Source organism: Marmota flaviventris, chromosome 9 (assembly GCF_047511675.1).
Source record: "Marmota flaviventris isolate mMarFla1 chromosome 9, mMarFla1.hap1, whole genome shotgun sequence".
NCBI classification, from domain to species: domain Eukaryota; kingdom Metazoa; phylum Chordata; class Mammalia; order Rodentia; family Sciuridae; genus Marmota; species Marmota flaviventris.
In genome coordinates, this window is record NC_092506.1 from 126,593,851 (window position 1) to 126,619,304 (window position 25,454).

The 25,454-nt window shown below is 32.1% G+C and overlaps 1 protein-coding gene across 1 annotated transcript in view; it reads right to left on the minus strand.

Annotated features, from left to right (window-relative positions):
* Nucleotides 1–1,665: 1,665 nt before the first annotated feature.
* The window catches only part of LOC139707019 (zinc finger protein 845-like), a gene marked incomplete at its 3' end in the record, with an annotated part of 54,766 nt that continues 30,977 nt past the window's right edge, over nucleotides 1,666–25,454 (minus strand). The window contains 4 exon segments of the mRNA XM_071617006.1: nucleotides 1,666–1,849; nucleotides 1,851–1,953; nucleotides 1,956–2,098; nucleotides 2,100–3,570. Of these exon segments, the coding sequence (XP_071473107.1) occupies nucleotides 1,666–1,849; nucleotides 1,851–1,953; nucleotides 1,956–2,098; nucleotides 2,100–3,570 (1,901 nt within the window).

A 25,454-nucleotide genomic window follows, 5' to 3' on the forward strand; every position in this document is an offset into this window, starting at 1 on the left:
TTTAACAACAGGATGCAATACATGAGTGTTAACATATAAACAAATATTCAGTTATAAAGACATATTGCATACATAAGGTAAATATAGGTTAAAAAATGCACTGTAAACCTGACATCATGGTCTATGCTTGTTATCCAAGCAAACTGGGATGCTGAGTAATTTCATAAGTTTAAATTCAGCCTCAGCAACTTAGTGTGGTTTCAAGCAACTTAGCAATACAGTCTCAAAATTTGAAAAAGTGGAGAGAGGGCTTAGGAATGTGGCTCAGTGTATAAAAATACCTAAACTTAAACTGAAATACAAAACAAATATTAGTTTAAAATATTACACTTCAGTGTTAAACATCAAAAATAGATTTCATATAATTCTTTTATCACTATTCAAAAGTGAAAATAGTAATTTTAATTTATAAAAACAATTATATTCTTTCAAAGATGAGGTTTCTTCACTATGCATTTGATATTTATGACTGATATTTCTACAAAATAACTTGATAATGCTTAATAAATTTAAGCAAAAGTTAAAGACAACTACTTGTTTTCTAAACTTAAATGAGTTCTGTATTTTACTGATCCTCATATACATCAAGGTGTAATATATAGATAATAACTTTACTATACTCTCACATTTATTATAAATGTTTCATTGTTATATAAGGCATACATATTGGACAAAATCTGTTCAATATTCACTACTAGTATGAGTTTTCAGATGTTCAATGAATTTAAAATTTAAATACATTTTGGAAATGTTATTTAACTTTTTAGAGTTTCTGGGCACAATGAATTCTCCAAAAATAAGCAGTGTTTAAGAACATGTAGCTACATTTTTGTTTTCCATTTGTATTTTCTCTAACCAGTATGTATCCACAAGTGCTGAGTATTGGTGAATAAATTTTGGAGGCATTGTCACATTATCAATTTTCACATTTCAAAACTTTCTCTACACTATGGTTATTGTGGTGAGGATTAAATGTTGTCCCTTTCTTAGAGTAATGGTACAATGGTCTCATTTGTATAGCTTTTCTCCAGTGTGTTTTCTCTGATGTCTAGTAATATATGATATATAATTTAAAATTTTTTACATTCTCTACATTTAGATGTCTTCTTTCCAGAATAAGTAGCCTAGTGGTGAAAAGAATTGATTTCTTATTAAAAGCTTTGCTGCATTGTTTCAATTTGTAGGGGTTCTTTTCTGTATAAATTCTGTTGTTAATAATGTTTAGTCTTTCTTTTTTTAATGTTTATTTTTTAGTTGTAGTTGGACACAATACCTTTATTTCACTTATTTATTTTTATGTGGTGCTGAGGATAAAACCCAGGATCTCACACAGGCAAGGCTAGCACTCTACCACAGAACCACAACCCCAGCCCCAAGGTTTAGTCTTTCTTTAAAAGTATTATCACTTTATTCACATTTCACATTCACCAGCATGTCTTATGCTGTGGTGACTAAAGTTTTATTTTTTATTAAAAGCTTTTCCACATTATTCACATTTGTAGGGCTATTATCCAGCATGAGTTCTGTTGTGGTGAATAAGGCCTGTTTTATTGCTAAAAGCTTTGCAACATTCCTTATAATTGTAAGGCTTCTCTCCAGTGTAAATTCTTCTGTGGCAAAAAAGGGGTAAAATTTGAGTAAAAATTTTGTCATATACTTGCATTTGTGAGGCTTCTCTCCAGTGTGAGTTCTGTTGTGGCAAATAAGGTGTGATTTTTGACTGAACGCTTTGCCACATTCTTTACATTTGTAAGGCTTCTCTCTAGTGTGAGTTCTGATGTGGCAAATAAAGCCTATTTTTTGAGTAAAAGCTTTGCCACATTCTTTACATTTGTAGGGCTTATCTCCAGTGAGTTCTGCTGTGGTGAATAAGGTCTATTCTTTGACCAAAACCTTTGCCACATTCTTTATATTTGTAGGGCTTCTCTCCAGTGTGAGTTCTGCTGTGGTAAATAGGTGTGATTTTTGACCAAAAGCTTTGGCACAATCTTTACATTTGTAGGGCTTCTCTCCAGTGTGAGTTCTGATGTGGCGAATAAGGTATGATTTTTGACCAAAAGCTTTGGCACAATCTTTACATTTGTAGGGCTTCTCTCCAGTGAGTTCTGCTGTGGTGAATAAGGTGTGATTTTTGACCAAAAGCTTTGGCACAATCTTTACATTTGTAGGGCTTCTCTCCAGTGTGAGTTCTGCTGTGGTAAATAAGGTGTGATTTTTGACCGAAAGCTTTGCCACAATCTTTACATTTGTAGGGCTTCTCTCCAGTGTGAGTTCTGATGTGGCAAATAAGGTATGATTTTTGACCAAAAGCTTTGCCACATTCTTTACATTTGTAGGGCTTCTCTCCAGTGTGAGTTCTGCTGTGGTAAGTAAGGTCTGATTTTTGACCAAAAGCTTTGCCACAATCTTTACATTTGTAGGGCTTCTCTCCAGTGTGAGTTCTGATGTGGCAAGTAAGGTATGATTTTTGACTGAATGCTTTGCCACATTCTGTACATTTGTAGGGCTTCTCTCCAGTGTGATTTCTGATGTGGCGAATAAGGTCTGATTTTTGACCAAAAGTTTTGTCACATTCTGTACATTTGTAGGGCTTCTCGCCAGTGTGAGTTCTTCTGTGGTAAATAAGTTGTGATTTTTGACCAAAAGCTTTGCCACAATCTTTACATTTGTAGGGCTTCTCTCCAGTGTGAGTTCTACTGTGGCGAATAAGGTGTGATTTGTGACCAAAAGCTTTGCCACAATCTTTACATTTGTAGGGCTTCTCTCCAGTGTGAGTTCTGCTGTGGCAAATAAGGTGTGATTTTTGACCAAAAGCTTTGGCACAATCTTTACATTTGTAGGGCTTCTCTCCAGTGTGAGTTCTGCTGTGGCAAATAAGGTGTGATTTTTGTCCAAAAGCTTTGCTACATTCTTTACATTTGTAGAGCTTCTCTCCAGTGTGAGTTCTTCTATGGTAAATAAGGTCTGATTTTTGACCAAAAACTTTGCCACAATTTTTACATTTGTAGGGCTTCTCTCCAGTATGAGTTCTGCTGTGGTAAATAAGGTTTGATTTTAGACCAAAAGCTTTGCCACAATCTTTACATTTGTAGGGCTTCTCTCCAGTGTGAGTTCTTCTGTGGCAAATTAGGAGTGATTTTAAACTGAATGCTTTGTCACATTCTTTACATTTGTAAGGCTTCTCTCCAGTGTGAGTTCTGATGTGGCAAGTAAGGTATGATTTTTGACTGAATGCTTTGCCACATTCTGTACATTTGTAGGGCTTCTCTCCAGTGTGGTTTCTGCTGTGGCAAATAATGTCTGATTTTTGACCAAAAGTTTTGTCACATTCTGTACATTTGTAGGGCTTCTCTCCAGTGTGAGTTCTTCTGTGGCAAATAAGGTGTGATTTGTGACCAAAAGCTTTGCCACATTCTTTACATTTGTAGGGCTTCTCTCCAGTGTGAGTTCTGCTGTGGTAAATAAGGTCTGATTTTTGACTGAAAGCTTTGCCACAATCTTTACATTTGTAGGGCTTCTCTCCATTGTGAGTTCCTCTGTGGTAAATAAGACTTTTTTTTTTACTAAAAGCTTTGCAACATTATTTATATTTGTAGGGCTTCTCTCCAGTATAAATTATCTGGTGATGGACAATGCCTGAGTTTTTATATGATTTCTGGTCATCACTCTCACTTGTAGTTTTCCATATTTTCTTTTGTGGGAAATAGTCAAGATCACAATTTCTATATTTTGCACTTATCACTTCATGAAATATATGTTTTAGGCCCTTTTCTGATGAATATTCTTGGATATGATTAGGAGTCATGGCTGAAATAAACAAAAATAAAAAAAAAACAATACCTATTAGTCAGGGATAAATATATTTTTCATACATAACATGAAATTAAGTAAAAATAAGTACATCAGGAGTGTAGCAGATTAGTAAGTCCAAAGTCACCATAAATCCAAAAAAAAAATATATTATTTCAAAAAAAAAGGAGAGAAAAATTACCTTGTGAATATTATCCAAATTCTTGTAGAGACCACATTATCCAAGAGGACTACATCACAAAAAGTGTAGAAAAGTATCATTAACAGCCTTTTGTCCCTCATAAGATAGGATTGTGTATTTGGGAAATATCTAACAGCTACCTTCACTGTCAGTAGAATAAGAGAAATGTAAAACATATATAAACATTTATGGTTTTTTCAGAGTGTCCAAAAATGCTTTTTGTCTACCATGACATGGAGACATGAAAATAGCTAGTATATTTTGAGTGATAATACCATAAATATTCAACAAGGATAAAGAGGCAATGGACTCTTAAAAAGAAATATGAACAAAAAATTTACTAAGAAATATACACATATGTCTATAAAATTTTTCATAAAAACATTTTAAAAGACAATAAAAACCTTGCATACCCTATGGCCATAATATTTGGATGAATTCAACACATGACAGTCAAGTATAATAAATTGATTTTTATATTTTTACATTCTTGTGATGAGAATTTCCTTTATTGACAAATACAACTTTGTTTATTTATAAATATATCATGGTATTTTATACTATATATTCAAGGTAAAATGAATAAATAGAATGAATTAACAAAATCATTATTTCATATAATTATCAATTTTGTTCTTACAAGGTATTGTATTCCTTCTACTAGTGTTTATGAAGAACATAATACACTCACTATGTGGTAAAATAAAACTCTTGACCCTATTATGCTCAATAAAATAAAAATATGGAGACTTTTACTATAATATCAACCCTACACAAAACACAGTACCTGGTGAGCAAAATTTTGCTCACTAAATTTCTGACTTCCACATGTGAATCAAATGCTCCTACAACTTAATATCTGCCTGCCACCTTTCACTTAATTCAAAGTACTGCATATATTTCTTATAACACTTTAAGAGACAAAATACTTTATAACTAAGTAATAATAGTATATAAGTACATATTTTTAAACATTTGACACTAATGGGCACACACATTGAGTCCCTAGCTTTAATACTGTGAAAAATTTTGGCACTAAACACAAAAGCAGAGGTATCTCTTCAATTTTCTGATTTAATTGTTCATGGATACATATTTAGTACTGGCAATTCTGGATCTTTAGGTCATCCAACTTTTAATGTTTCATATGTAATGCTTGAGATTACCCCAAAAATTCTATATCATGAACTACAACACAAGCATTCTTAAAATTGTTTGAGCCATGCTGTTTCTAAATTTCTGTGACTTCTCTCAAATATGAAGTACTTTTGCATGGCCTCCCAATTAGCAAATATTACAAGGATGCAGCACTGTTCTTGCCTATTTTTATTTATTTAAGTCTATATTATTTTTCCCGAAAATGGACTATATAATCTACTGTTGGCTCTTTTAATGAACAAATAAAAAATAGTACAGCAAATATAAACAAAGAGAAGCATGGCTAAATCCAAGTTACAAAAAAAGAAAAATAAAACATTAATAATTTAACATTAGGATAATGACAGTTATGAATTACTCAAAGAACACTAAATAACAATTTTAAAAAAGCTTAGAGACTGAAACTGAAAAATATTAACATCAATGAGCACAATGTTTATGTGAATAATTCTTTACGAAAAAATGAGAGGGCCATTCCTAGTGTACAAATCTGAAATTCTACAAATATGGGAGAGGCTTATCAAGCAGTACCAAGTGTAAGACAAGTCTAAGCAACTTGTAAAATACTGTAAAAAATAAAAATCTATAGGATATATAAAGAGAAGTGGGATATATATATATATATATATATATATATATATATATATATAGACATATATATATATACACATATATATACACATATATATATATATATAGACATATATAGACATATATATATATACACATATATATACACATATATATATATGTATATATATACATATATATATACATATATATATATATATATATATGTATATATATACATATATATATATATATATGTATATATATACATATATATATATATATATATATATGTATATATATACATATATATATATATATATATATATATATATATATATATATACATACACACTGTGTTTTGTGTAGGGTTGATATTATAGTCAAAGACTCTCTCTCTCTCTCTCTCTCTCTCTCTCTCTCCATATATATATATATATATATATATATATATATATATATATGAAGTGCGAAAAGTATCCAAGCATGCCACATTAAAAAAAACAATGATCCAGAAATTAAATCACTAATCAAAATTTAAAAAATAAAAAAAAATTAAAAAAGTACAAAGTAGAAGTATAATGATTTATTCACTTCAAAATATTTATGATTACTAATGCATTATTGCAAAACACAAAACAAAAGAAAAAAAATTACTAACAGAAATGAATCTAAAAAAGAAAATATCAAGTCAGTTCCAGCAGAGAGCATGGAAAGTAACCAAGCATGATCTGCTCCTAGAGGCCCTATTTGTTTAAAGATGGATAATGCTCCTGCCTTTACATCTCATCCTTTTGCACAATTTTTAATCAATGAGATATAGTTTTAAATCATGTAATTTCTCATAATTCTTTTGGACAAGCTTTTGTTGAGTGAGCAAATTGTATCCTAATACTTGCCTTTTAAAACAGAAACAAACAAAGATCTAGCCTCTCTTTTATTAATATGCATTAAATATTGTTTTATTTACACTTAATGTGCTCAATATACAACATAAAGTTAATAGTCAAAATTGGTCATCTGCATTGAATAGACATTTTATTCTCAAACAGCCATTACCAATAAAATTATGTAATATATGAGGTTCCACCTGACCAGCATGACAAGATCCTATGCCTTTGATCACGTGGGGAAAAGCATAGACTGCTACACTTATGCCAACATGTCCTGTTTGGACTCTAGCTTCATGCTTGAAAAATAGCAATTATAAATGTACATCAGGGACTTCACAAGCTGATTTCTAATTTTCTTTTAACCCTGGAAGATAAGAGGTCATCCAAACAAGAGAATAATCATTCTCCTCAAAAGAGGAGAAACATTAAAAGAAGACCCCAAAATACTTGAATTCTAGTTACTTGGGGAGATATAAAACCATTAACAGCCTCAGCTCAACAGGTGTTGGCTAAAATGGGGTTAGAATGTACTCTAGATAACTTTGTTACTGCTTTGATTGCTAAACTCACACAAAACTCTGTAAATGCTTTGGTCTTAATAACAATTTTGCTCTGTTTTTGTACACCAGCTCTGGGAAATTCAGTCCTGTCAGATCCTGGACTTCTAGAACCCATTACAATATCTTGACTCACTTGCATAAAATTGTTATATACCTGCAAAAATGTCTCATGGTATTCATTGTTGTCTTAGCAGAATAATGTGTCCTTACCATCCACATAGTATTTAATAGGTCACCATCCTGTGCAATTTATTCATAAAAGATCTATTCCTCTTGATAAAAACTGTGATTATTCAGTGAAGCTTCTCTCTAAGGCATAATTTAACACTTTGACATTCTCCTTGGTTGGTTTACCTGGACTAGCTCTACCAGCTTATGAAATTACTATGAAACTCGCCTATGCTATCATAAACAGTATTACTCATGCCTCAATGGATGTAAATATGCTTAATGAAGAACAAAAACAACATTGTAAAGCCATACTTGACAATCATGCTGCAATTGATTGTCTGTTATTGTTACATCATAAAGGATATCAGAAGTTTAGTACCATGTGTTCCTTCAATTTAAGTTATAATAGTGATTTTATTTCAAAAGACTTATATTACCTTAAAGATATAATTAATAAGGTTCAACAAGATGATGGATTTTGGACTTGTTGGATTGGTTAGCTTCATGTATACTCAATTTCATCTGGGCCAAAAATATTCATAGGTGGATGTTTACTGATGTTGGCACTTGCTGTTGTCTATGCCTGCCCTATTTTTTGCCCCCACCAGCATTAAGGAGATAAGTAATATTATTTATTCAAAAGGCCTTTAAAAAGAGAGGAGGTATTAGGTATTCTGACCTTCGAATAGAGAGGAAAGTGTGGGGGTAATTGTAACTGGCACCCTGAGTCCCACAATTGTAATGCCCAGAAGTTTCTCCCTGAAGCTATTAAGACAACTCTACAGGTGCACTATCTAGTTTCTGTGGTAATGCCCTTAGGGAGAAGGGGCTCTATATTTGTATTAACTGTACCTAATCTTGGTTAGCTAGCACTTGGGGTTAAAGAAACACTGGGTTAGAATGTAGTCATGGTATCAGAAGCTATGTAATTTGGGGGTAATATATGAGCAGCTGTTAAGAGGAGTGGCCAGTTTTTTTCTTTTTTTTCCCTTTTCACTGTATGTGTGTGTCTCTCTCTTCTGTTTGCCCCTTTAAAGGTTTCCACACAAGAAGATTTGAAACACATCATGCTGGTCCTCACAACAAAAGGTAGGTTTTTATGGTTAATCTGAATAAACTGGGACACCACTGAAGAAGAAAACAGAGAACAACAAGGAATTTGAAAAAGTGATAAATATAGGGCAGTATGTGTTAAATGATTACAATCAAAATAAATAAACCTAAGCTTCTAAAAATTTCTTCTGAAGGATAACTACTCTTTCAAAATTTTTTAGTTTGGTTTTCTCCTTGACATTTGAATGACTCAACTGTGTCCCCTGCTATGTGTAGTCTACAATAGTTTACATCACTAAATTATACTAGGTACTACTTATCTAAAGTTAAGGATGTGTAACACACAAAGAAAGAGACAGATTAAAGAGTAAAATTATATATCTATAAATCTATCTTTATATATATATATATATATATATATAGAGAGAGAGAGAGAGAGAGAGAGAAATATCTGTACTAAAAATGCCCTTTTTCTTTGAAACATAAATCTGAAACTCATTTTTATAGAGAAGTTCCCAGAAGATACTCTGCAACAGAAGTAAATTAAATAATAATTAGTAATTAATAATTTTAAAGGGAAATTAAACTTACCCAGGAAGGCCAAGTTTCTATAGTTCTCTAGCATCACATCTCTATATAAATTTTTCTGAGCAGGCTGAAGGCATTCCCACTCCTCTTCAGTAAAATCAATGGATATATCCATAAATGTTAACAGTTCCTAAAATAAGAATAGGTAAATAAATAACACATTGACTACAGGAATGTTTGCACAGTCTGTAATGTAATTACAGTTGAAATTAGAGTTAGTAGACTATCATGTAGGTAGTGTTTTGTAACACAATGATACTATTATCTACTTCTGCAGAAAAAGTGATTTAATTTCAAAAAAGTATATATACTCCACATTTATGAAACACAATATAAAACTCACACATTATCACAAAAATGTATATTTTGTATTTTTTATATCTTTATCTAAATTATACATATTTTTCAGATGAGAAAATCATGGTAATTAAGAAAGGGAATCCTCAAATTTTAATTGTACAACCACTAATAAGAGATTTAGTAATGTGTAGAATCTTATTTGTTATTTCTCTGATAGAACTGGCTATTCTGAATGTGTAGTGAGATCTCTAGTAATTCCAATATCAATGGTATAAGAGAAGTTTTGAAATGTAACAAGGTAGACAGACCACTAAATGGAAATATTTAATAGTTTATATAATTCAAACATTTTATGGTTTTTATGTATGTTATTAATATAAAAAAGCAACAACAATCCTGTTTAAATTTTCCTTTTTATAATTTTAACATTTTTCAACATACAAAATTATATATATATACACACACACAAACTTTGATCAATGTTTATATTGTATGATATTTATAATGGAATATACATATAGCTCTTCAAACAAACATAATTTGTTTTTTTTTTTTTTTGTTTGTTTGTTTTGTTTTTGTTTTTTTGTTTTATTTTATTGGTTCTTTCCAATTCTACCTGACAGTAAAATCGATTTTATGGTATTATGCAAGCATGGGATATATCTTATCCTAATTAAAATCCTGTTCTTGTTGGTGGCTACGATGGTAGCATTCACTCACAGATATATATCTTTTATATTTCTATCCTTGTCTTTTTTTATTTATTTATTTACTTATTTTTGTTTACCATTGTGCAATCTACTGATCTTCTTTCTTACCCTTCCCCACTTTATGAGCTTTAGATTTCACATATCAGCAATAACTTTCAACTTTTGGTTTTATAGAAATTGTTTGTTTTACTTAGCATAAAATCTCCAGATTTATCCATTTCCTGGCAAATATCCTAAAGTCATTCTTATTTATGGCCGATTCATACTTTATTGTGTATATAAGCAACAGTTTTTTATCCTGTCATCATTGAATGGACCCATGCGTCATTGAATGGTTGGTTTTATAGCTTAGCTATTGTGAATTGTGCTGCTGTAAACATTAATGTGGCTGTGTCAATGTAGTATGCTGATTTTATGTCCTTTGGCCATATACAGTACAGTCAAAAAACTGGGTAAAATTGTGGTTCCATTTCTTTAACAATATCCATAGAGGTTATTATGTTTCACTTAGACCTCCATACAGCTGGAAAAATTGGAATTCATCTATACCTGAGGTGAAAATAAAACATACAAAAAAATTAGTAAGCCAAAAAATGACTAGAATTTATTATCAAATTATCCATCCCAATAAAAAGTATAATTTAAAAACTAAAAATAAAGAAAGTCTTAAGCAAAGAGCAAAATTAGAAGCTATTAAAGATAAACATAACAAAGAGTTACCAGTATCAATGTTGGTGCTTTTAAAATGCAAATGAGCCCAGTCTAGTAATGGACAACTGTAGTTCCAGTGACTGAGGAGGATAAGAAAAAAGGATCATAAATTCTAATACAATATTATATATAATATTGTCATATATATATATATATATATATATATATATATATATATATTTTTTTTTTTTTTTTATTGAGCAACTTAGTGAGGCACTTAGCAACTCAGCAATACTCTGTCTCTACATAAAATATAAAAAAAGGACTGAGGATGTGGCTTTATTGTTAAGCACCCCTGGGTTTAATCTTCAGTACAAATTTTTTAAAAGCAGATACAACTTAAAAAGCACTAGCAAAATTGAAAATTCAACAAATAAAAATTATATCAATTATACAGTATATAATTACAAATATAGGCATATATAATGATTTCTCACTTGATGGAAATACACTCTGGAAAATTTATCCTCAGAATCTTCTGCAATTTTCCAATTCTCTGAGTGCAATGACAGAATCTAGATGGTATAAACTCATACATGGATAAGATATTTGCTAGATACATGGTTGTACATAAAGTCTACTGCTGACCAAAATACCATGATGCCAAATGATTGATGTTATGAAGTAAAATCAATCAGAGTAATCCTCATAATAAAATAAATGGTGGAACTACAGAAAACACCAACAACAAAATTCTTAAAACATGCTAGGATATTCGGAAAAGACTGTGATAATAAAATGCTATTTTATCCCTTCACTCATAAAACATAACAACATATTTTCACACATTAAATGCTGAATATAAGTTATTAATAAATAATACTTAAATATATAAGAAAGTACAAAGCTCAAAAGTTTACATACAAAAGATAGGGTTCATATGGTGGTGCACACCTGAAATATCTACTATTCTGGAGTCTAAGGCATGAAGTTCAAAATTTAAGGCCAAATGAAGATATTGAGCCAACCCCATCTGGAAATAAAGTTTAAAACACAGCTGAGAATATGATCAGCATTAAGACACTTTGGTTGAATCCCTAATATCACAATAGAAAAAATTATTTTTTTTTGTTTTCAAAATTACACAATATAATAGACTTAAACTTATGAATTACAAAATATTAATACAAAAAAATCTATTAATCAAATGATTACATTAAAAGCTGCAAAACTGTCAAGTTAAAAAACCCTAATTTCCTCACATACAATCAAAGACATATAAGAAGAAAAAATACAACAGAATGCAAAAGAAAACCAGAAAATTCTTGAAGAGTCACTTTAAAAAGGATATATCTAAGTGTTCAATAATCACAAAAACTCAAAATCTTTAGAAGTTAAGTAACATTGAATAAAATCACATCATATAGATGAATTAAACAGTACTGATGAACATGTGGAATAAATGCATTCACAAAAAAGGAAAATAATAATTTAAGCTTTTATTATCCATTTGTAGAAACTGTTTTGTAATCATATGTATATGATACACCCATACAGGAAACAGAGAGTAAAATTACAGCAAATGTACATGAGAATACAGCCACATTCTTCCAGAGTTGAAACCAAGGGGCATGGATAAAGAGGAAGAAGTAATTATTAAATTTTGTAAAATGTAAATTCTAGGAGCTAGAATTTTTGTTGATGTATTATATCCAGTTTGACAAATACTATAAAATACCATGTATGTTTTATGCTGATGTCACATGAATGTTGCATTTCATATGCAAGTATGTTTACAAAAGGAATATGCAGTATTTGAGAAAATAAAAATACAGAAAAGAACATAAAAGACTCAAATATTCAACATATTTAAAAAGGATAAAACTATTATAAAAATGATCATTTTTCCCAAGGTACCCTTTAATAATAACTGGTCATAATTTTACCATTCTTTACTTTTTGTTAAAGAAGAAATCAAAGCAAAAACTTCTAAAATTTTCCTGGAAAGATGCATGTATATAAAATTAGACAAGTACTCTCTCATACATAAGAGCAAATGTACTAGTGATCATTACCTGACACTAATGCATGTTATAATACTACAACAATGTAGTAATTTTAAGATAAAGAAATCACAATAGAGAAATTCCATAGGACAGTTCATATGTATGCAAATATCTTTTTATTGTTAACAATTATAAGTATATAAATCAAAACATATCAATAAAATATTTAATGTGAATGAATGCTACAATCCAACCTCAAGGTAGATGTTAGAATAAAAGGCATAGATTACAAAAGCGACTTGTGTGCAGAATGTGTGTGACACTGGAATTATACACAAGCATCAACCAAAGAGCAGATATAAAGAAAGATAATTTTAAAAAATAAAATAAAAATAAATAAAAGCAGAATATAAGCCTCCCTCTATTTATGGATACACCAAATAAATATATACTCCTGTTTTGAGTCCTTCTAAAAACTGTAAATGAAATAGAGGCACACAAATTGGAAAACTGAAAAAAAAAAATATCGTCCAAGAGATAAGTAGAATGCACTTGAAGATTTTGCTGATTTGAGCAATATGCAAAATTACTGGAACAAAATGTCCAAATCCAGTGTTAATATAAATAAAGGAAGATTGATTTGGGTTTGAAATATATTATTTAACTCTAAATTGCCTGTAGATTAAATGCTAATTTATCTGTACACACAGAGGAAGGAATAAGATATAAATCAGTATTTACTCCAGGGGGGAAAAATAAGTGGTTTTCTATGGCCATGCAAGATCCATGGGCTTTATCCCATTAGACCAGAGTGAAAGAGGTGTTAAATCTTAAGGTAACCCCTTAATCCCTTAGAGGGATTTGCCAACACTCTCTAAAAATGCAAATAGCTGTTGTTGATAGTCGAACTTTTATCTAGACAGTACCAAAAAATTAACAGGGAAATATAGGCCACCACTGAAAGCCAAAGTGGCAGTTTAGCACTTCCTGAGCTCTCTCACCCAGCTCACTTTACTAATAACACCAGACCTAACCCATTCTTTCTGTAAGTAATTTGTCCCGATATTAATTTTTCCATTCAATGGACTACATCTGAAACCTCAAAGCATTGAAAGCACTGGTAACTGTGCAGATGCAAATCTCCCTAGAACAAAAAGGAGTGTTTTCACATTGGTGTGCAAACACTATAATGGGCTAAAATCTTGAATATTAGTGAAGAAAAATTGTTACAATCACAGATCCCTCTTTATTTCTAAAATAGATGCACATCAATTTTTTTTCCAGTGAGCATAAGGCACACTGGAATCTAAAAAGCTTGCATCAGAATTTTGGTGGACCATCCAACTATAAGATTTTCTGCATGAACACAGCTGTTAGAATGGCTACTCTCAAAAAGTGGAATGGTAAGTAGTACTCCAATTATATGAATATGGAAGAAAGAAACACTGTGCTAGACTATAAAATTAGTGAACACATTTAAAAAAATGGAAGTTGAGAGTTCTCTTAGTTATTTCTTTGAGAAACTAAGCTCTCTACATTTATACTGCTCTTGAACAAGAAAAGAACCAAGTACTGATCTGGACTTATGAGAGTCATTAGATGTGCCAGCTGTTGAATCCTCATATTACATAGTTCTGAAACACAGTTCCAGGAAAATGCCAGAGTAGGGAATGAGAATGTTCTCATATACATTCCACAAAAGAAAATCTGAGCATAAAGACACTCTGACAGGTTGTCTGCCTTTGGAGACACAAAGGAAGAATAGAAACACATGATTTTTCCAAGCTAAAGTGATTCTTCTTTACTTTTCAATCATATAAAATGCTCATAAACAACAACAACAACAAATTTTGCTTTTGATCTTTTTCTATGGTAGTGGGGATTTGAAACAGCAGCATGTTAATTCTGGGGTACATACCCAGCCATGTTTTAAAATTTTGAGACAGGTTTTTCTAATTGTCTAATTAGTCTACATAAATTCCTGATTTACCCTGAAATTGCACTCTTACTGACTTAGCCACTTGAGTCTCTGGAATTAATATGCATGTATCATTGCACCCAGAGAGAAAAAAAAATACTTTAAAGTCTCATCCGGTTTTTGGTATAACAATTGAAAATACCATGTTCATTTGAAATACAATATGGGTAAAGTAACTGATAATACTGAAAAAATGTAACTAATAATACTGGAAAAGGGGGAAGTTGTCATTGAACAGGAAGCTAAAATTTTATATATAAATACAACTCACAATACTGGAACATAAATTTAAAATCACACTCAGCAACTGTTTGAAGATAAAAAAATTAAAAAGTACCAGGTATGTAGCTAAGCGGTACAGTGCCTCTGGCTCAATCCAGAATACCACAGTCTCCAAAAAGAAGGAGAATGAATTCAGGAGAAAAGAAAAACTGAGATATGTATAGAGTATCTCACCCCCCTCCTGGAGGAAAAAATACATGGAGTTGTGATTGTGATGATCTTCTCACTCCAGAATCTACAACACAATCTGAGAAGATTCACAAATATTGCCACAAATGTTCTCACATAGAATTTAAGGTAGGGGCTGAAGATATTCTATAGGATACTATAGGACTTCCAGTGTCTACTGTTAATATATGGTCCAGTTGACTGGCTCATCAAAATTAAGGGCTGACCTTTCTCAGAAAAAGATACAGGACTGCAGAAACCAAAAATTACACCAGGGATTCTAGCCAACAATTGCCAGTTCCCACCATAGTCAGTGCAGCCAGTTTCAACCAGACTCACCATCCAGTCTCAGGATTTCACTGCACACTCATCATTTACTGTATTTTTGGAACCATGTGTCCTCTCTATAAATCACAAAGTACCTATACAGGAGAAAAAAATCAGGTTCACTGAACATAAGTGAGGAAGCCTAGAAATGGATACCCACTCTGGCAGACTTCACACTAGATGGTCAAAACTTCTCTTTACTGAATATGAGTAGATTGGACAATGCTTATATAAGGGGTCCTGATTAGACACAACTTATGTCTTCATATGCTCAATCTGAGCCTAGTGATTTTTTTGAGAGTCAGGAGATAACTTCAAATCTAGAAACAAACGATGTCACAATTGTAGGGTCTTTTCTGTACATTTATTTATTTATTTATTCATTTATTTATTTTTCTTTTGAGGCTCTGGGAATTGAAATACAGATCCTCAGGCTGCAGCAAATTTAAGGCAATGTATCCTTGGAGAAGTAAAATAAAGCCAACCCAGAAAAGCATTTTCATTTAAACTTGCATATGAGGCCTTTTGAATTTGTAGATTATATATGTAAATATATTATTTATTGATGGAAATAATACAGTGACAATCCTGTAAAATTTCAGTTAACTTCTCTGGTATGGAAATAGATTAAACATTAAAATTGTATGAGGTGGAAAGATAATTATTTTTTTAGAATTCATATAAAAATAGTAAAAATTGAATTTTATAGTATAACCCATAATTTCCACTATGTGAAAATTACCATTATGTATTTAAAATATTACTAATAAAGTATATGTATTTTTGGAACAGCACCCTCAAAACCATGTCAAGACTCAAGAAAATCTCAGTTCACAGAACCATATTTGAGAGTTGTGCTTGTCTTGAGTTCAGGAAGATGAAGGATTTATCACTTCTTTTTATGCTACAGGTGAAAGATACATTTATTTTTTAACCAATATTTCTCCTGAGATATTAAAAAAACTAGAGAGAAACTGCCTGAGTGAGGGCAAGAAGATTTAACCAGAAAGTGTATGTTGTGTGTGTGTGTGTGTGTGTGTGTGTGTGTGTGTGTGTGTGTGTATGTTTTTCCCCAGATCCAAAGATTTGAGTCTATTATTTAAATTGATTAATGGTATATTCCTTATTTGATGCCATGGCCTTTGACCCAATGGCCTGTCTATAACATTTTCTTTTTCTTCCTAGGATGAAACCCTCTTATGAAAGTGGGCTTGAAATGAAGATGAATTGTGTGGCTATCATGATGTCATACACCTGTAATCCCAGGTAGGGGATTTGAAATTTTGCTTCTTTAAGAATATTACTAAAGCAAAAGAAATAGAAACAAGAGTCACTAGATGGGATGAATTCAAACTGAAAATATTGTTCTCAGCAAAAGAAACAATCAGTGAGGTGAAAAGTGATAACAGAGAATAGGAGCAAATTTTTACCACATGCACATCAAATAGAAACCTAATTTCCAGGATATATAAAGAACTTAAAAAAACTTAATACCAAAAAACAAATTTCCCAATCATTAAATGAAATGGGCTAAGGAACTGAAGAGACACACTTCTTAGAATATAAACAATCAATCGATAAAAAAAATGTTCAACATCTCTAGCAATTAAAGAATTGCAAATCAAAACTACTCCAATAAGAATGGCAATTATTAAAAATACAAGCAAAAATATATGTTGGTGAGGATGTGAGGAAAAAGGCCCACTGTTACACTGTTGGTAGGACTCTAAATTGGTGACACCAATCTGGAGAATAAGGAGATTCCTTAGAAAACTTGGAAAGAAACCAAAATTTACCCAGCAATCCCACTCCTCAGTTTAGACCAAAAAGAGCTAAAAACAGCATAATACAGAGGCATATCCACATCAATGCTCATAGCAAAACAATTAACAATAGGTAAACTATAGAACCAATCTATATGCTCTTCAATAGATGAATGGATAAAGAAAATATGGTCTATTTACACAGTGGAATATTACTGAGCATTAAAAGAGAATAAAATTATGGAATTGGGAAGTAAATGGATGGAGTTGGAGAATATCATGTTAAGGCAAGTTATCCAATCCTCCTAATCCAAAGACCTAAGGTTTTCTCTGCTAAGTGGATGGTGACCCACAACGAGGGAAGTGGGAGGTAGCATGGAAGAAATGAAGAAACATTGAATAAGACAAAGGGGAGGGAGGTGATGGGAGATGATATAGAGGTAGGTTAGATGGTGGAATGAGATGAAAATCTTGTTGTACAGAAAATAGTGTTACATGGGTTTTGTAACTATACTTTCTGTACAACAAGAGAAATAAAATTTTGTGCTCCATTTGTGTGCTCTGAAGTGAAATGCATTCTGCTCTATTATCAAGTTAGAACAATTTAACAAATTAATTAATTTTTAAAAATTCAGGAAAGAGACTTGCCTTTCCCTAGATCTATATATAAACATATATATTTTCTGTATATAACATGCACATATTTAATGTATATAATTTATGAACAAATTTTTTCATATTTCTATCGAGTTTTTTAAAGAAATGACAACAGAAGAATTACAAATCTTATTTCATGTATAGAACACAATTTTTCATATCTCTGGTTGTATATAAAGTATGGTGATACAAATTTGTGTCTTTGTACATGTACTTTTGATGATGGTCTCTATCACATTCTACTATTCGTGCTAATCCCCTGCCCCTTTCTATTCCTCCTACCCCTCTTCTTTATTGAGAATCCATCTATTTCTCTCATGATCACCCTCCCTACCCAATTATGAGTCAGGCTCCTTATATTTGGTATTTTTTTTTTTTTGAATTGGCTAGCATCACTTAGCATTATCTTCTCCAATGCTATCCATTTACCTGCAGATGCCAGATATGATTATATACCTAGAAGACTCAAAAAGCTCCACCAGAAAACTTCTAGAACTAGTAAATAAATTTAGCAAAGTAGCAGGATATAAAATCAACACCCATAAATCAAAGGCATTTTGTATATCAGTGAAAAATCTTCTGGTAAAGAAATGAAGATACCTACCCCATTTACAATAACTTCAAGAAAATAAGATACTTGGGAAGTAACTTAATGAAAAAGGTGAAAGATATACACAAGAAAAACTACAGAACCCTAAGGAAAAAAAAATCAAAAAAGAACTTATAAAATGGAAAGATCTACCTTGATCATGAATAGGCAGAATTAATATTATCAAAATGACAATGCTACCAAGGCACTATACAGATTTACTGCAATTCTGATCAAAATCCTAATGGCATTCCTCATAGAAATAGAAATAGCAACCATAAAATGTATCTGGAAAAATAAGAGACCAAGAATAGCAAAAGTAATCCTTAGCAGAAAGAGTGAAGCAGGTGCCATCACTATACCAGACCTTAAACCATACTACAGAGCAATGGTACCAAAAACAGCATTGCATTTGCAAAAAAACAGACTGCAGATGAATGGTACAGAATAGAGGTCACAGAGACTAACCCACAAAATTATAATTATTATATATTAAACAAAGGTGTCAAAACATGCACTGGAGAAAAGATAGCCTCTTCAACAAAACACTATCTCTCACCAAGCACAAAACTCAACTCTAAGTGTATCAAGAACCTAGGAATTAAACCAGATACTCTGTGTCCAATGGAATAAAATACAGGCTCTCATCTTCATCAGGTGGGATTAGGCCCCAATTTCTTTAATAAGACACTGATAGCACCAGAATTAAAACAAATAATCGATAAATGGGGTTGAATCAAACTAAAAAGTTTATTCTCAGCAAAAGAAACAATCTGTGAGGTGAAGACAGAGCCTACATTTTAGGAGGAATATTTTACCCCTCACATATCAGATAGAGCACTAATCTCTAGGGTATATAAAGAACTCAAAAAACTAAGCAAATAATGATAATAGTGATGATGATGATGATGATGATGATGATGATGATGATGATGATAATAACCCAATCAAGAAATGGGCCAAGGATCTGAACATAGAGTTCATAGAAGAGAATATACAATCAATCAACATATTTTTTTATATACCTGATTGGTTATGGTCCTCCCTTTTCAGGACCAAGAACAGTTCTGGGTCAGTTTCTAATGAAGGGAAACACGAGCAAGAATTATTCTCAACTCTCCTTTATAAATTATCAAATACAATTATTTATGTCATTTTCTAGGTTTGGAGCAGAGAACATTTTTATTAGAAACACAGTGTAAAAGAAAGAAAAAAAAAAACATAATTATTTGTACCACATTGAACCAAAGAGAAACGAAACCTGGAATTCCGAAAAGAAAGATTCAAACTTTTATACCTGGGAATGTGGATGACATGAATGCCTAAAGTGAAAAAGTTATTACAAGCTTTTGAAAGGAAATTCATGTGAGTGGCAGATAATGGTTAACCAAATAGAATCTGCACAGTGTATTCCAGGGGACTTGTCAGCTGTGCACTACAGAACATAGCCTCCATGAAGAGCATTATTCATTTGTGCTCTCTAAAATTATTCCCCTAGTACAGATGAAAAATCGTGGGTATCTGGATACTAAATGGCAATTTAGCAGCCCACAGAAAACTGCCCAGAGACAGAACTGTATGAAATTTCTTCAAAGACCATCAGTGTATTATTAGCTCCTGACACAGGGATGTCAGTCTGGGGAAATATTATTTTCTCTCCATTTTGAAGAGAGTGCATTGATAATACATTTCAGGGGCAACATAAAAACTTTTTTTTTTTTTCTTTCATATTAAGAAACTCTTCAGAAACAGAGCTCACAAGACAGATTTTTTAGAAGGGTAAATGCCTGGAGATTACAAAAAAAAAAAAAAAAAAAAAAAAAACCATCAGTGGCCCTGAGTGACTCAGTAAGGAAATAAATCTAAAAGGCTTACTAGAAACTTAAAAGCAAAAAAGTAACTATTTCTAAAAATAAATATGTTCACTAGTTGCTATCTCCACAACATGTCATTAAGTAAAAAACAAATTATGTATGAATATATCTAGGATTGGCTAAATTTTATTCCACATGATTTTATATTAAAACCCAAAATCCAGATAATAGAATTCATGATTCACTGCCAAAATATTACAGAAAAAAAATTTTTAAGGAGTGGCTGTTTAGTAAGTATGTCATTTAACAATTTTATTACCATATGATTTTAAAGAAATTTATTCATTTTCCTGCAGCCAGAGTGAAGAGAAATTTCTTATTTCTTTTTCCTGTAGTAATTAACAAAGATAATCCCTAGAATCCTATTTAAATAATCTACCCTTACAATCATACAAGAAACCTATAATAAATGATGAGTAAAGAAAAAAAAATAAATTAAAAAAAATAATTTAAACCTTTTTCTTTGTTTTGAAATCAAACTCTAGCTGCATTTTTGGATCCTTTTCTCATCTTGTAAGCCAAAAATATATAAAAGCCAGAAGATTGAACTTCAAATTTATACATGAGATATGTTTATTAACTATAAAAATTCAAAATCTTTAGAAAGTTAAGAAATACAAAATAAAAACCCATCATGGGAAAAATTAAGTAATATTGATGAACATTTAAAAAATTAATAATCATTGACTCAAAAGGAGTTTAAATTAGTATCTATTTGTGGAAACTATTTTGCTATTGAATATACATGATACTCCCCATCACAGAGACTTACTGAAATTAGAGCATATGTGATCATGAGAACATGTAAGTATGCAATGGTACTCACCCAAACACCTGAAGCCCAGGGGCATGGCTCAATACAATATACATCTTGGAAGAGATAAATAATAATCTGTAGGAAAAATGGTCACTGGGGCCAGTCACATTTCATAATATATCCAGTTTAAAAAAGAGCATAAAACACTATGTATATATTTTACATAGGTGCCTTATGCAAGTGGTATTTCACATGTATACATTTTTAGAAACAAAATATGTAGAATTTATGAGAAAATAAAAGTCACAAAAAAGCACATAAAAGACTGAAATATACATCCCATGTAAATAATAAAACTCATCATTACAAAGGTGATAATTTTCCCCAAAATTAACCAACAATATATCTCACCAAAACTACTATGTACAAATATGAATATATCACAATGAAGTCTACTTTTATGTGTATTCTATAAAGCAATAATTTTAAAAAACTATAAATAAATATACGATAGAAAAAAAGTAGGAGAATAGGGAAAGGGGAACTACTGGATACTTAAGGGGAGCAAATTATATTTCATGTTTTATGGCTATGTCAAAATAAACCTGACTATTAAATACAATAATAATGCAATAATAAAAAATCATCAAGCTTTACTTTACATGAAGTAAGAAACCAAAGCATAAATTTTTAAAATTCTTCTACAAAGTTATATGTAACTTTAGCCAAAAACCTTTTCAATTATAAGAGCAAAAAAAGAACTTATCATGGCCTATTATTCATATATATTGTGAAAATATAATATTACAATAATAAAGAATGACAATATAAATAAGATCCCCATGTGAATACATATGTATGTAAAAACAGTATGTTTTATTGCAATAGCAAATTATAGATAAATTAAACCATAACAAAAATAATCTCAGGAACTTACTAGGGCCTTTCTCAAAATAAATTTAAACCTGTTAGGGCTGTTTACAGGTGAAGATTCCTTGCTTCCCCAATGCTGAAATAAAACACCAGAGAAGTGCACCAAGGCACGTTTAGAGTGGAAAGTAGAAGCTTTATTAAAGGACAGTAGAAAAGACTTCTCCCCAGAAGAAAAAGGGGACCAAAGATGTAGAATCCATGAAAGGGATTTTTTTAAACTAAGTTTTTGTTAGCTTTTTTATAGCTAAGGTCTTCCTTCAGCTATCCCACATTCCTGTCACATTGCTGTCCTTTGTTATGTTATCTTGCAGTGTTGGAATGTAGGTGGGAAGACCCAAAGTGTGGAGGACAGGTGGGCTGAAGGAGTATTCTGGGCAGGAAGGGCTTTTGGATTAGCATCTCCATGTTTGCTGTGAGCTGCTTCATTAAAATTTCCTTGGGATGGGCTCAGGGCCTTGGGGACATTTTCAATTCCCCTTATCCTGGACTCCATCCTCAATATGCTGTTCATTCTTGATTTTACTGGATATTAGACCCAATTTACCTAAGTACACTAACAACCTATCTGTAAATCTGGCTCCACAACCAAGGATATGGCTAAGTAGTACAGTATCCCTAAGTTCACCTAACTTTAACAAAATAATAATAATGAAGAAAGTAAAAATAAAAGAATGTCAAAATGAAAATTAGCTAGCTAAAAAGGAATTTAGGTACCCAAAAATGACAGCTCCTCTCCTGCAGGAAAATGGACCTTGGAGATTTGATTTTGATAATTATTCCACCTGTCAATCTCCAGCATCTGGTAAGACACTGGGCTGCAGGAACACTCCTGCCACATAGTATTTTAGCAGATTCTGAGGATGCCCTTTGAGCATAAGGAAGGCAGCAAAGAGTCTCTGCCACTGACATGTTCCCCACCTGGTTGGCCAGCAAGACTGAGCACATAGTGGCCAAGTGGAGGAGTAAAGCCTGCAGACTCCAGAGACTGCCCAGAGTCCCAATGTGCTAGCTCCTGTTTTCAACACAGCCAGTCTTGTGGTTCCAATAGTCTTCCTCCCCCAGCCTCTCTTGCTAGGCCAATGCACACTCGCCATTTCCTGGTTCTCAGGAGTGGGGCTACTTGGGATCCTCAGTTCCTGCACAGCAGAACCTGTGACTCTGAAGTATGAGACTACAGATGGCAAAAATGGAGGACTCAGGAGATAAGAAGTGAAAGTCCACCCTCCTCCTCCCTGATGACACACGATTGGACAGTTCCCACAAAATGCTTTCGATTGAAAGGGGTTTCAGATCATGAACATTGAATCTGAGAGAAGTGAGCCCTTTGTTGAGTGACAGGGAATATTATCCAATCCAGGCATGAATAAGGACTAGAATCTCAGGTCGTTGAGTGCTGTTTTTATTTTTTATTTATTTTTTTTTAACTGAGAAATGTACCCCCGAGTCTCAGGCTGCTATTATTTTGAGGCAAGGTTGTTTTCCCATTAGTGGGAACTAACCCAACCAACAGAACATTTTCATTTAAACTTACATATAAAATCATTTGAGTTTATGGGTTATATATGCTTGTATATTATTAAGGAATTAATATAAAATAATGACAATAATTATCGAATTTTATTTATTTATTTTTGGATCTCTGTTCTTTTTAGGTTACAGATTGAACTTTGAACTGGGAAGAAAACCCCTAAAGTAAAAATGCCCAACAAAAACAACACATAAGGGACTGGGATTGTGGCTCAGCAATAGAGTGCTCACCTCGCATGTGCAAGACCCTGGGTTCAATCCTCAGTACCACATAAAAATAAATAAGTGAAATAAAGGTATTGTGTCCAGCTACATCTAATATATATATATATATATATATATATATATATATATATATATATATATATATATATATATATATATAAAACATACGGTACAAGGTGAGAAACCAGCCTCTACCTCAGAGCAAAGACTGTCCAAAGAAGGGGGCATGACTCTTGTCCTTGCAAAGACACACAGAGCACTCCTAGGCTCATACCCAACCTGCTGAGTTGTTTATCTACAAATAACAGGAGAGTTCTGCTGTGCCTGGTGTCCCAGACTCAGTCAGGCTAGGTGGGGATCCATAGCAACCCCCTAGCAGCCGCCAATCAGCATGAGACTGGGAAAATTCCTGGGATTCCAAATGAAACTTCCAGTAGTTTATGGTGATTAATAAAATTTTGGGAAACCATATAGTACAGCATATAATCCCCTCATGGCCTAAGCCAATCTGTTCAAATGAATCCCCATCTTGTACTAACCAATCATGCTTACCCAACTTGTTCCCACCAGTGAATGTGCTAATCATGTTTTAGAGTTGTTTATGATTTTCCCAAGGTGTGTGATGATTTTCTAAGAGATGCTATGATGTATTCTGGAGTTCCTGCCTTCCCCAAAGTGTTATAAAACTGCCGCAAACCCCAGGCTCAGGGCCTCTAAGTCACCAGTTTCTGTGTGCCTGGAGGACTGAGCTAGCTTGGAATAAACACCTCTTTGGTGCTTACATCAATATTGGTCTCTAGTGGTCTTTTGGTGGTCCTGCATTTGAGCATAACAGTCTCTTCTGAAACCCATGGAAAAAGAATTCAGCACTCCAGTTCTCTAGGACTGTAGTTTTATAGCACAAAAAGTTACAAAAGTGGGGTGACTTGAGAACTTACACAAATAACAGGATTTTCACAAGCATAATACAAAGACATGTAGTAGGTTAATGCTCTAAATGGTTTAGCACTTAGGGAGTAAATTTAGATCAAAACATCAGAATTTATGATCCACCACTAAAGTTTCAGAGTGAGTTTTTATTTGGTCAGGGAAAGCCAGAATTTGTGAGTCATCACTAAAGTTTCAGGGAGGGTTGTTATCTCATCAGGTAAAACCAGACATGGGTGAGTTCAAGGCACTGGTAGGCATGCATTTCAAGCAAATCACAGTAATTTATAATGAAGCAGAAATTAACTTTTCATGCCTTTATGATGAGATGGCTCCCAATCTTAAAAGGAAATTAGGCTGGATTTTTGATTTGCTATAGCCATAGCTTTTAAAGTATATGTTCCATACTTTCACAAGTATGAGAATTAAATTATTAATATTAATTACTACTAATTTTTTAAAAGACTGAATAAAATAGGAAATTAGATATTTGTTATTAAATGCATAAAAAATTTATTAATATATTGATTATATAAACATGGAAAATTTTGACAATGATAAAAAGACATTTAATATAAAGGATTCAATATTATAAGTCCCTCATGTTCAGTGGGTCAGTCCTTCAATATTTTTTTAGGTCATTTTGAATTACACTTCTGCAAATGTTTGTTAAGTATACAAATTTAAGATTTTGTATTTTGTAAAGTAGAAAAATGGCAGATTTGAGCTCCTTTCAGGATTTTAAAACTTATAGGCCATTTGGGGCATCTTAGCACTTTTTTTTTTATATTTGCAC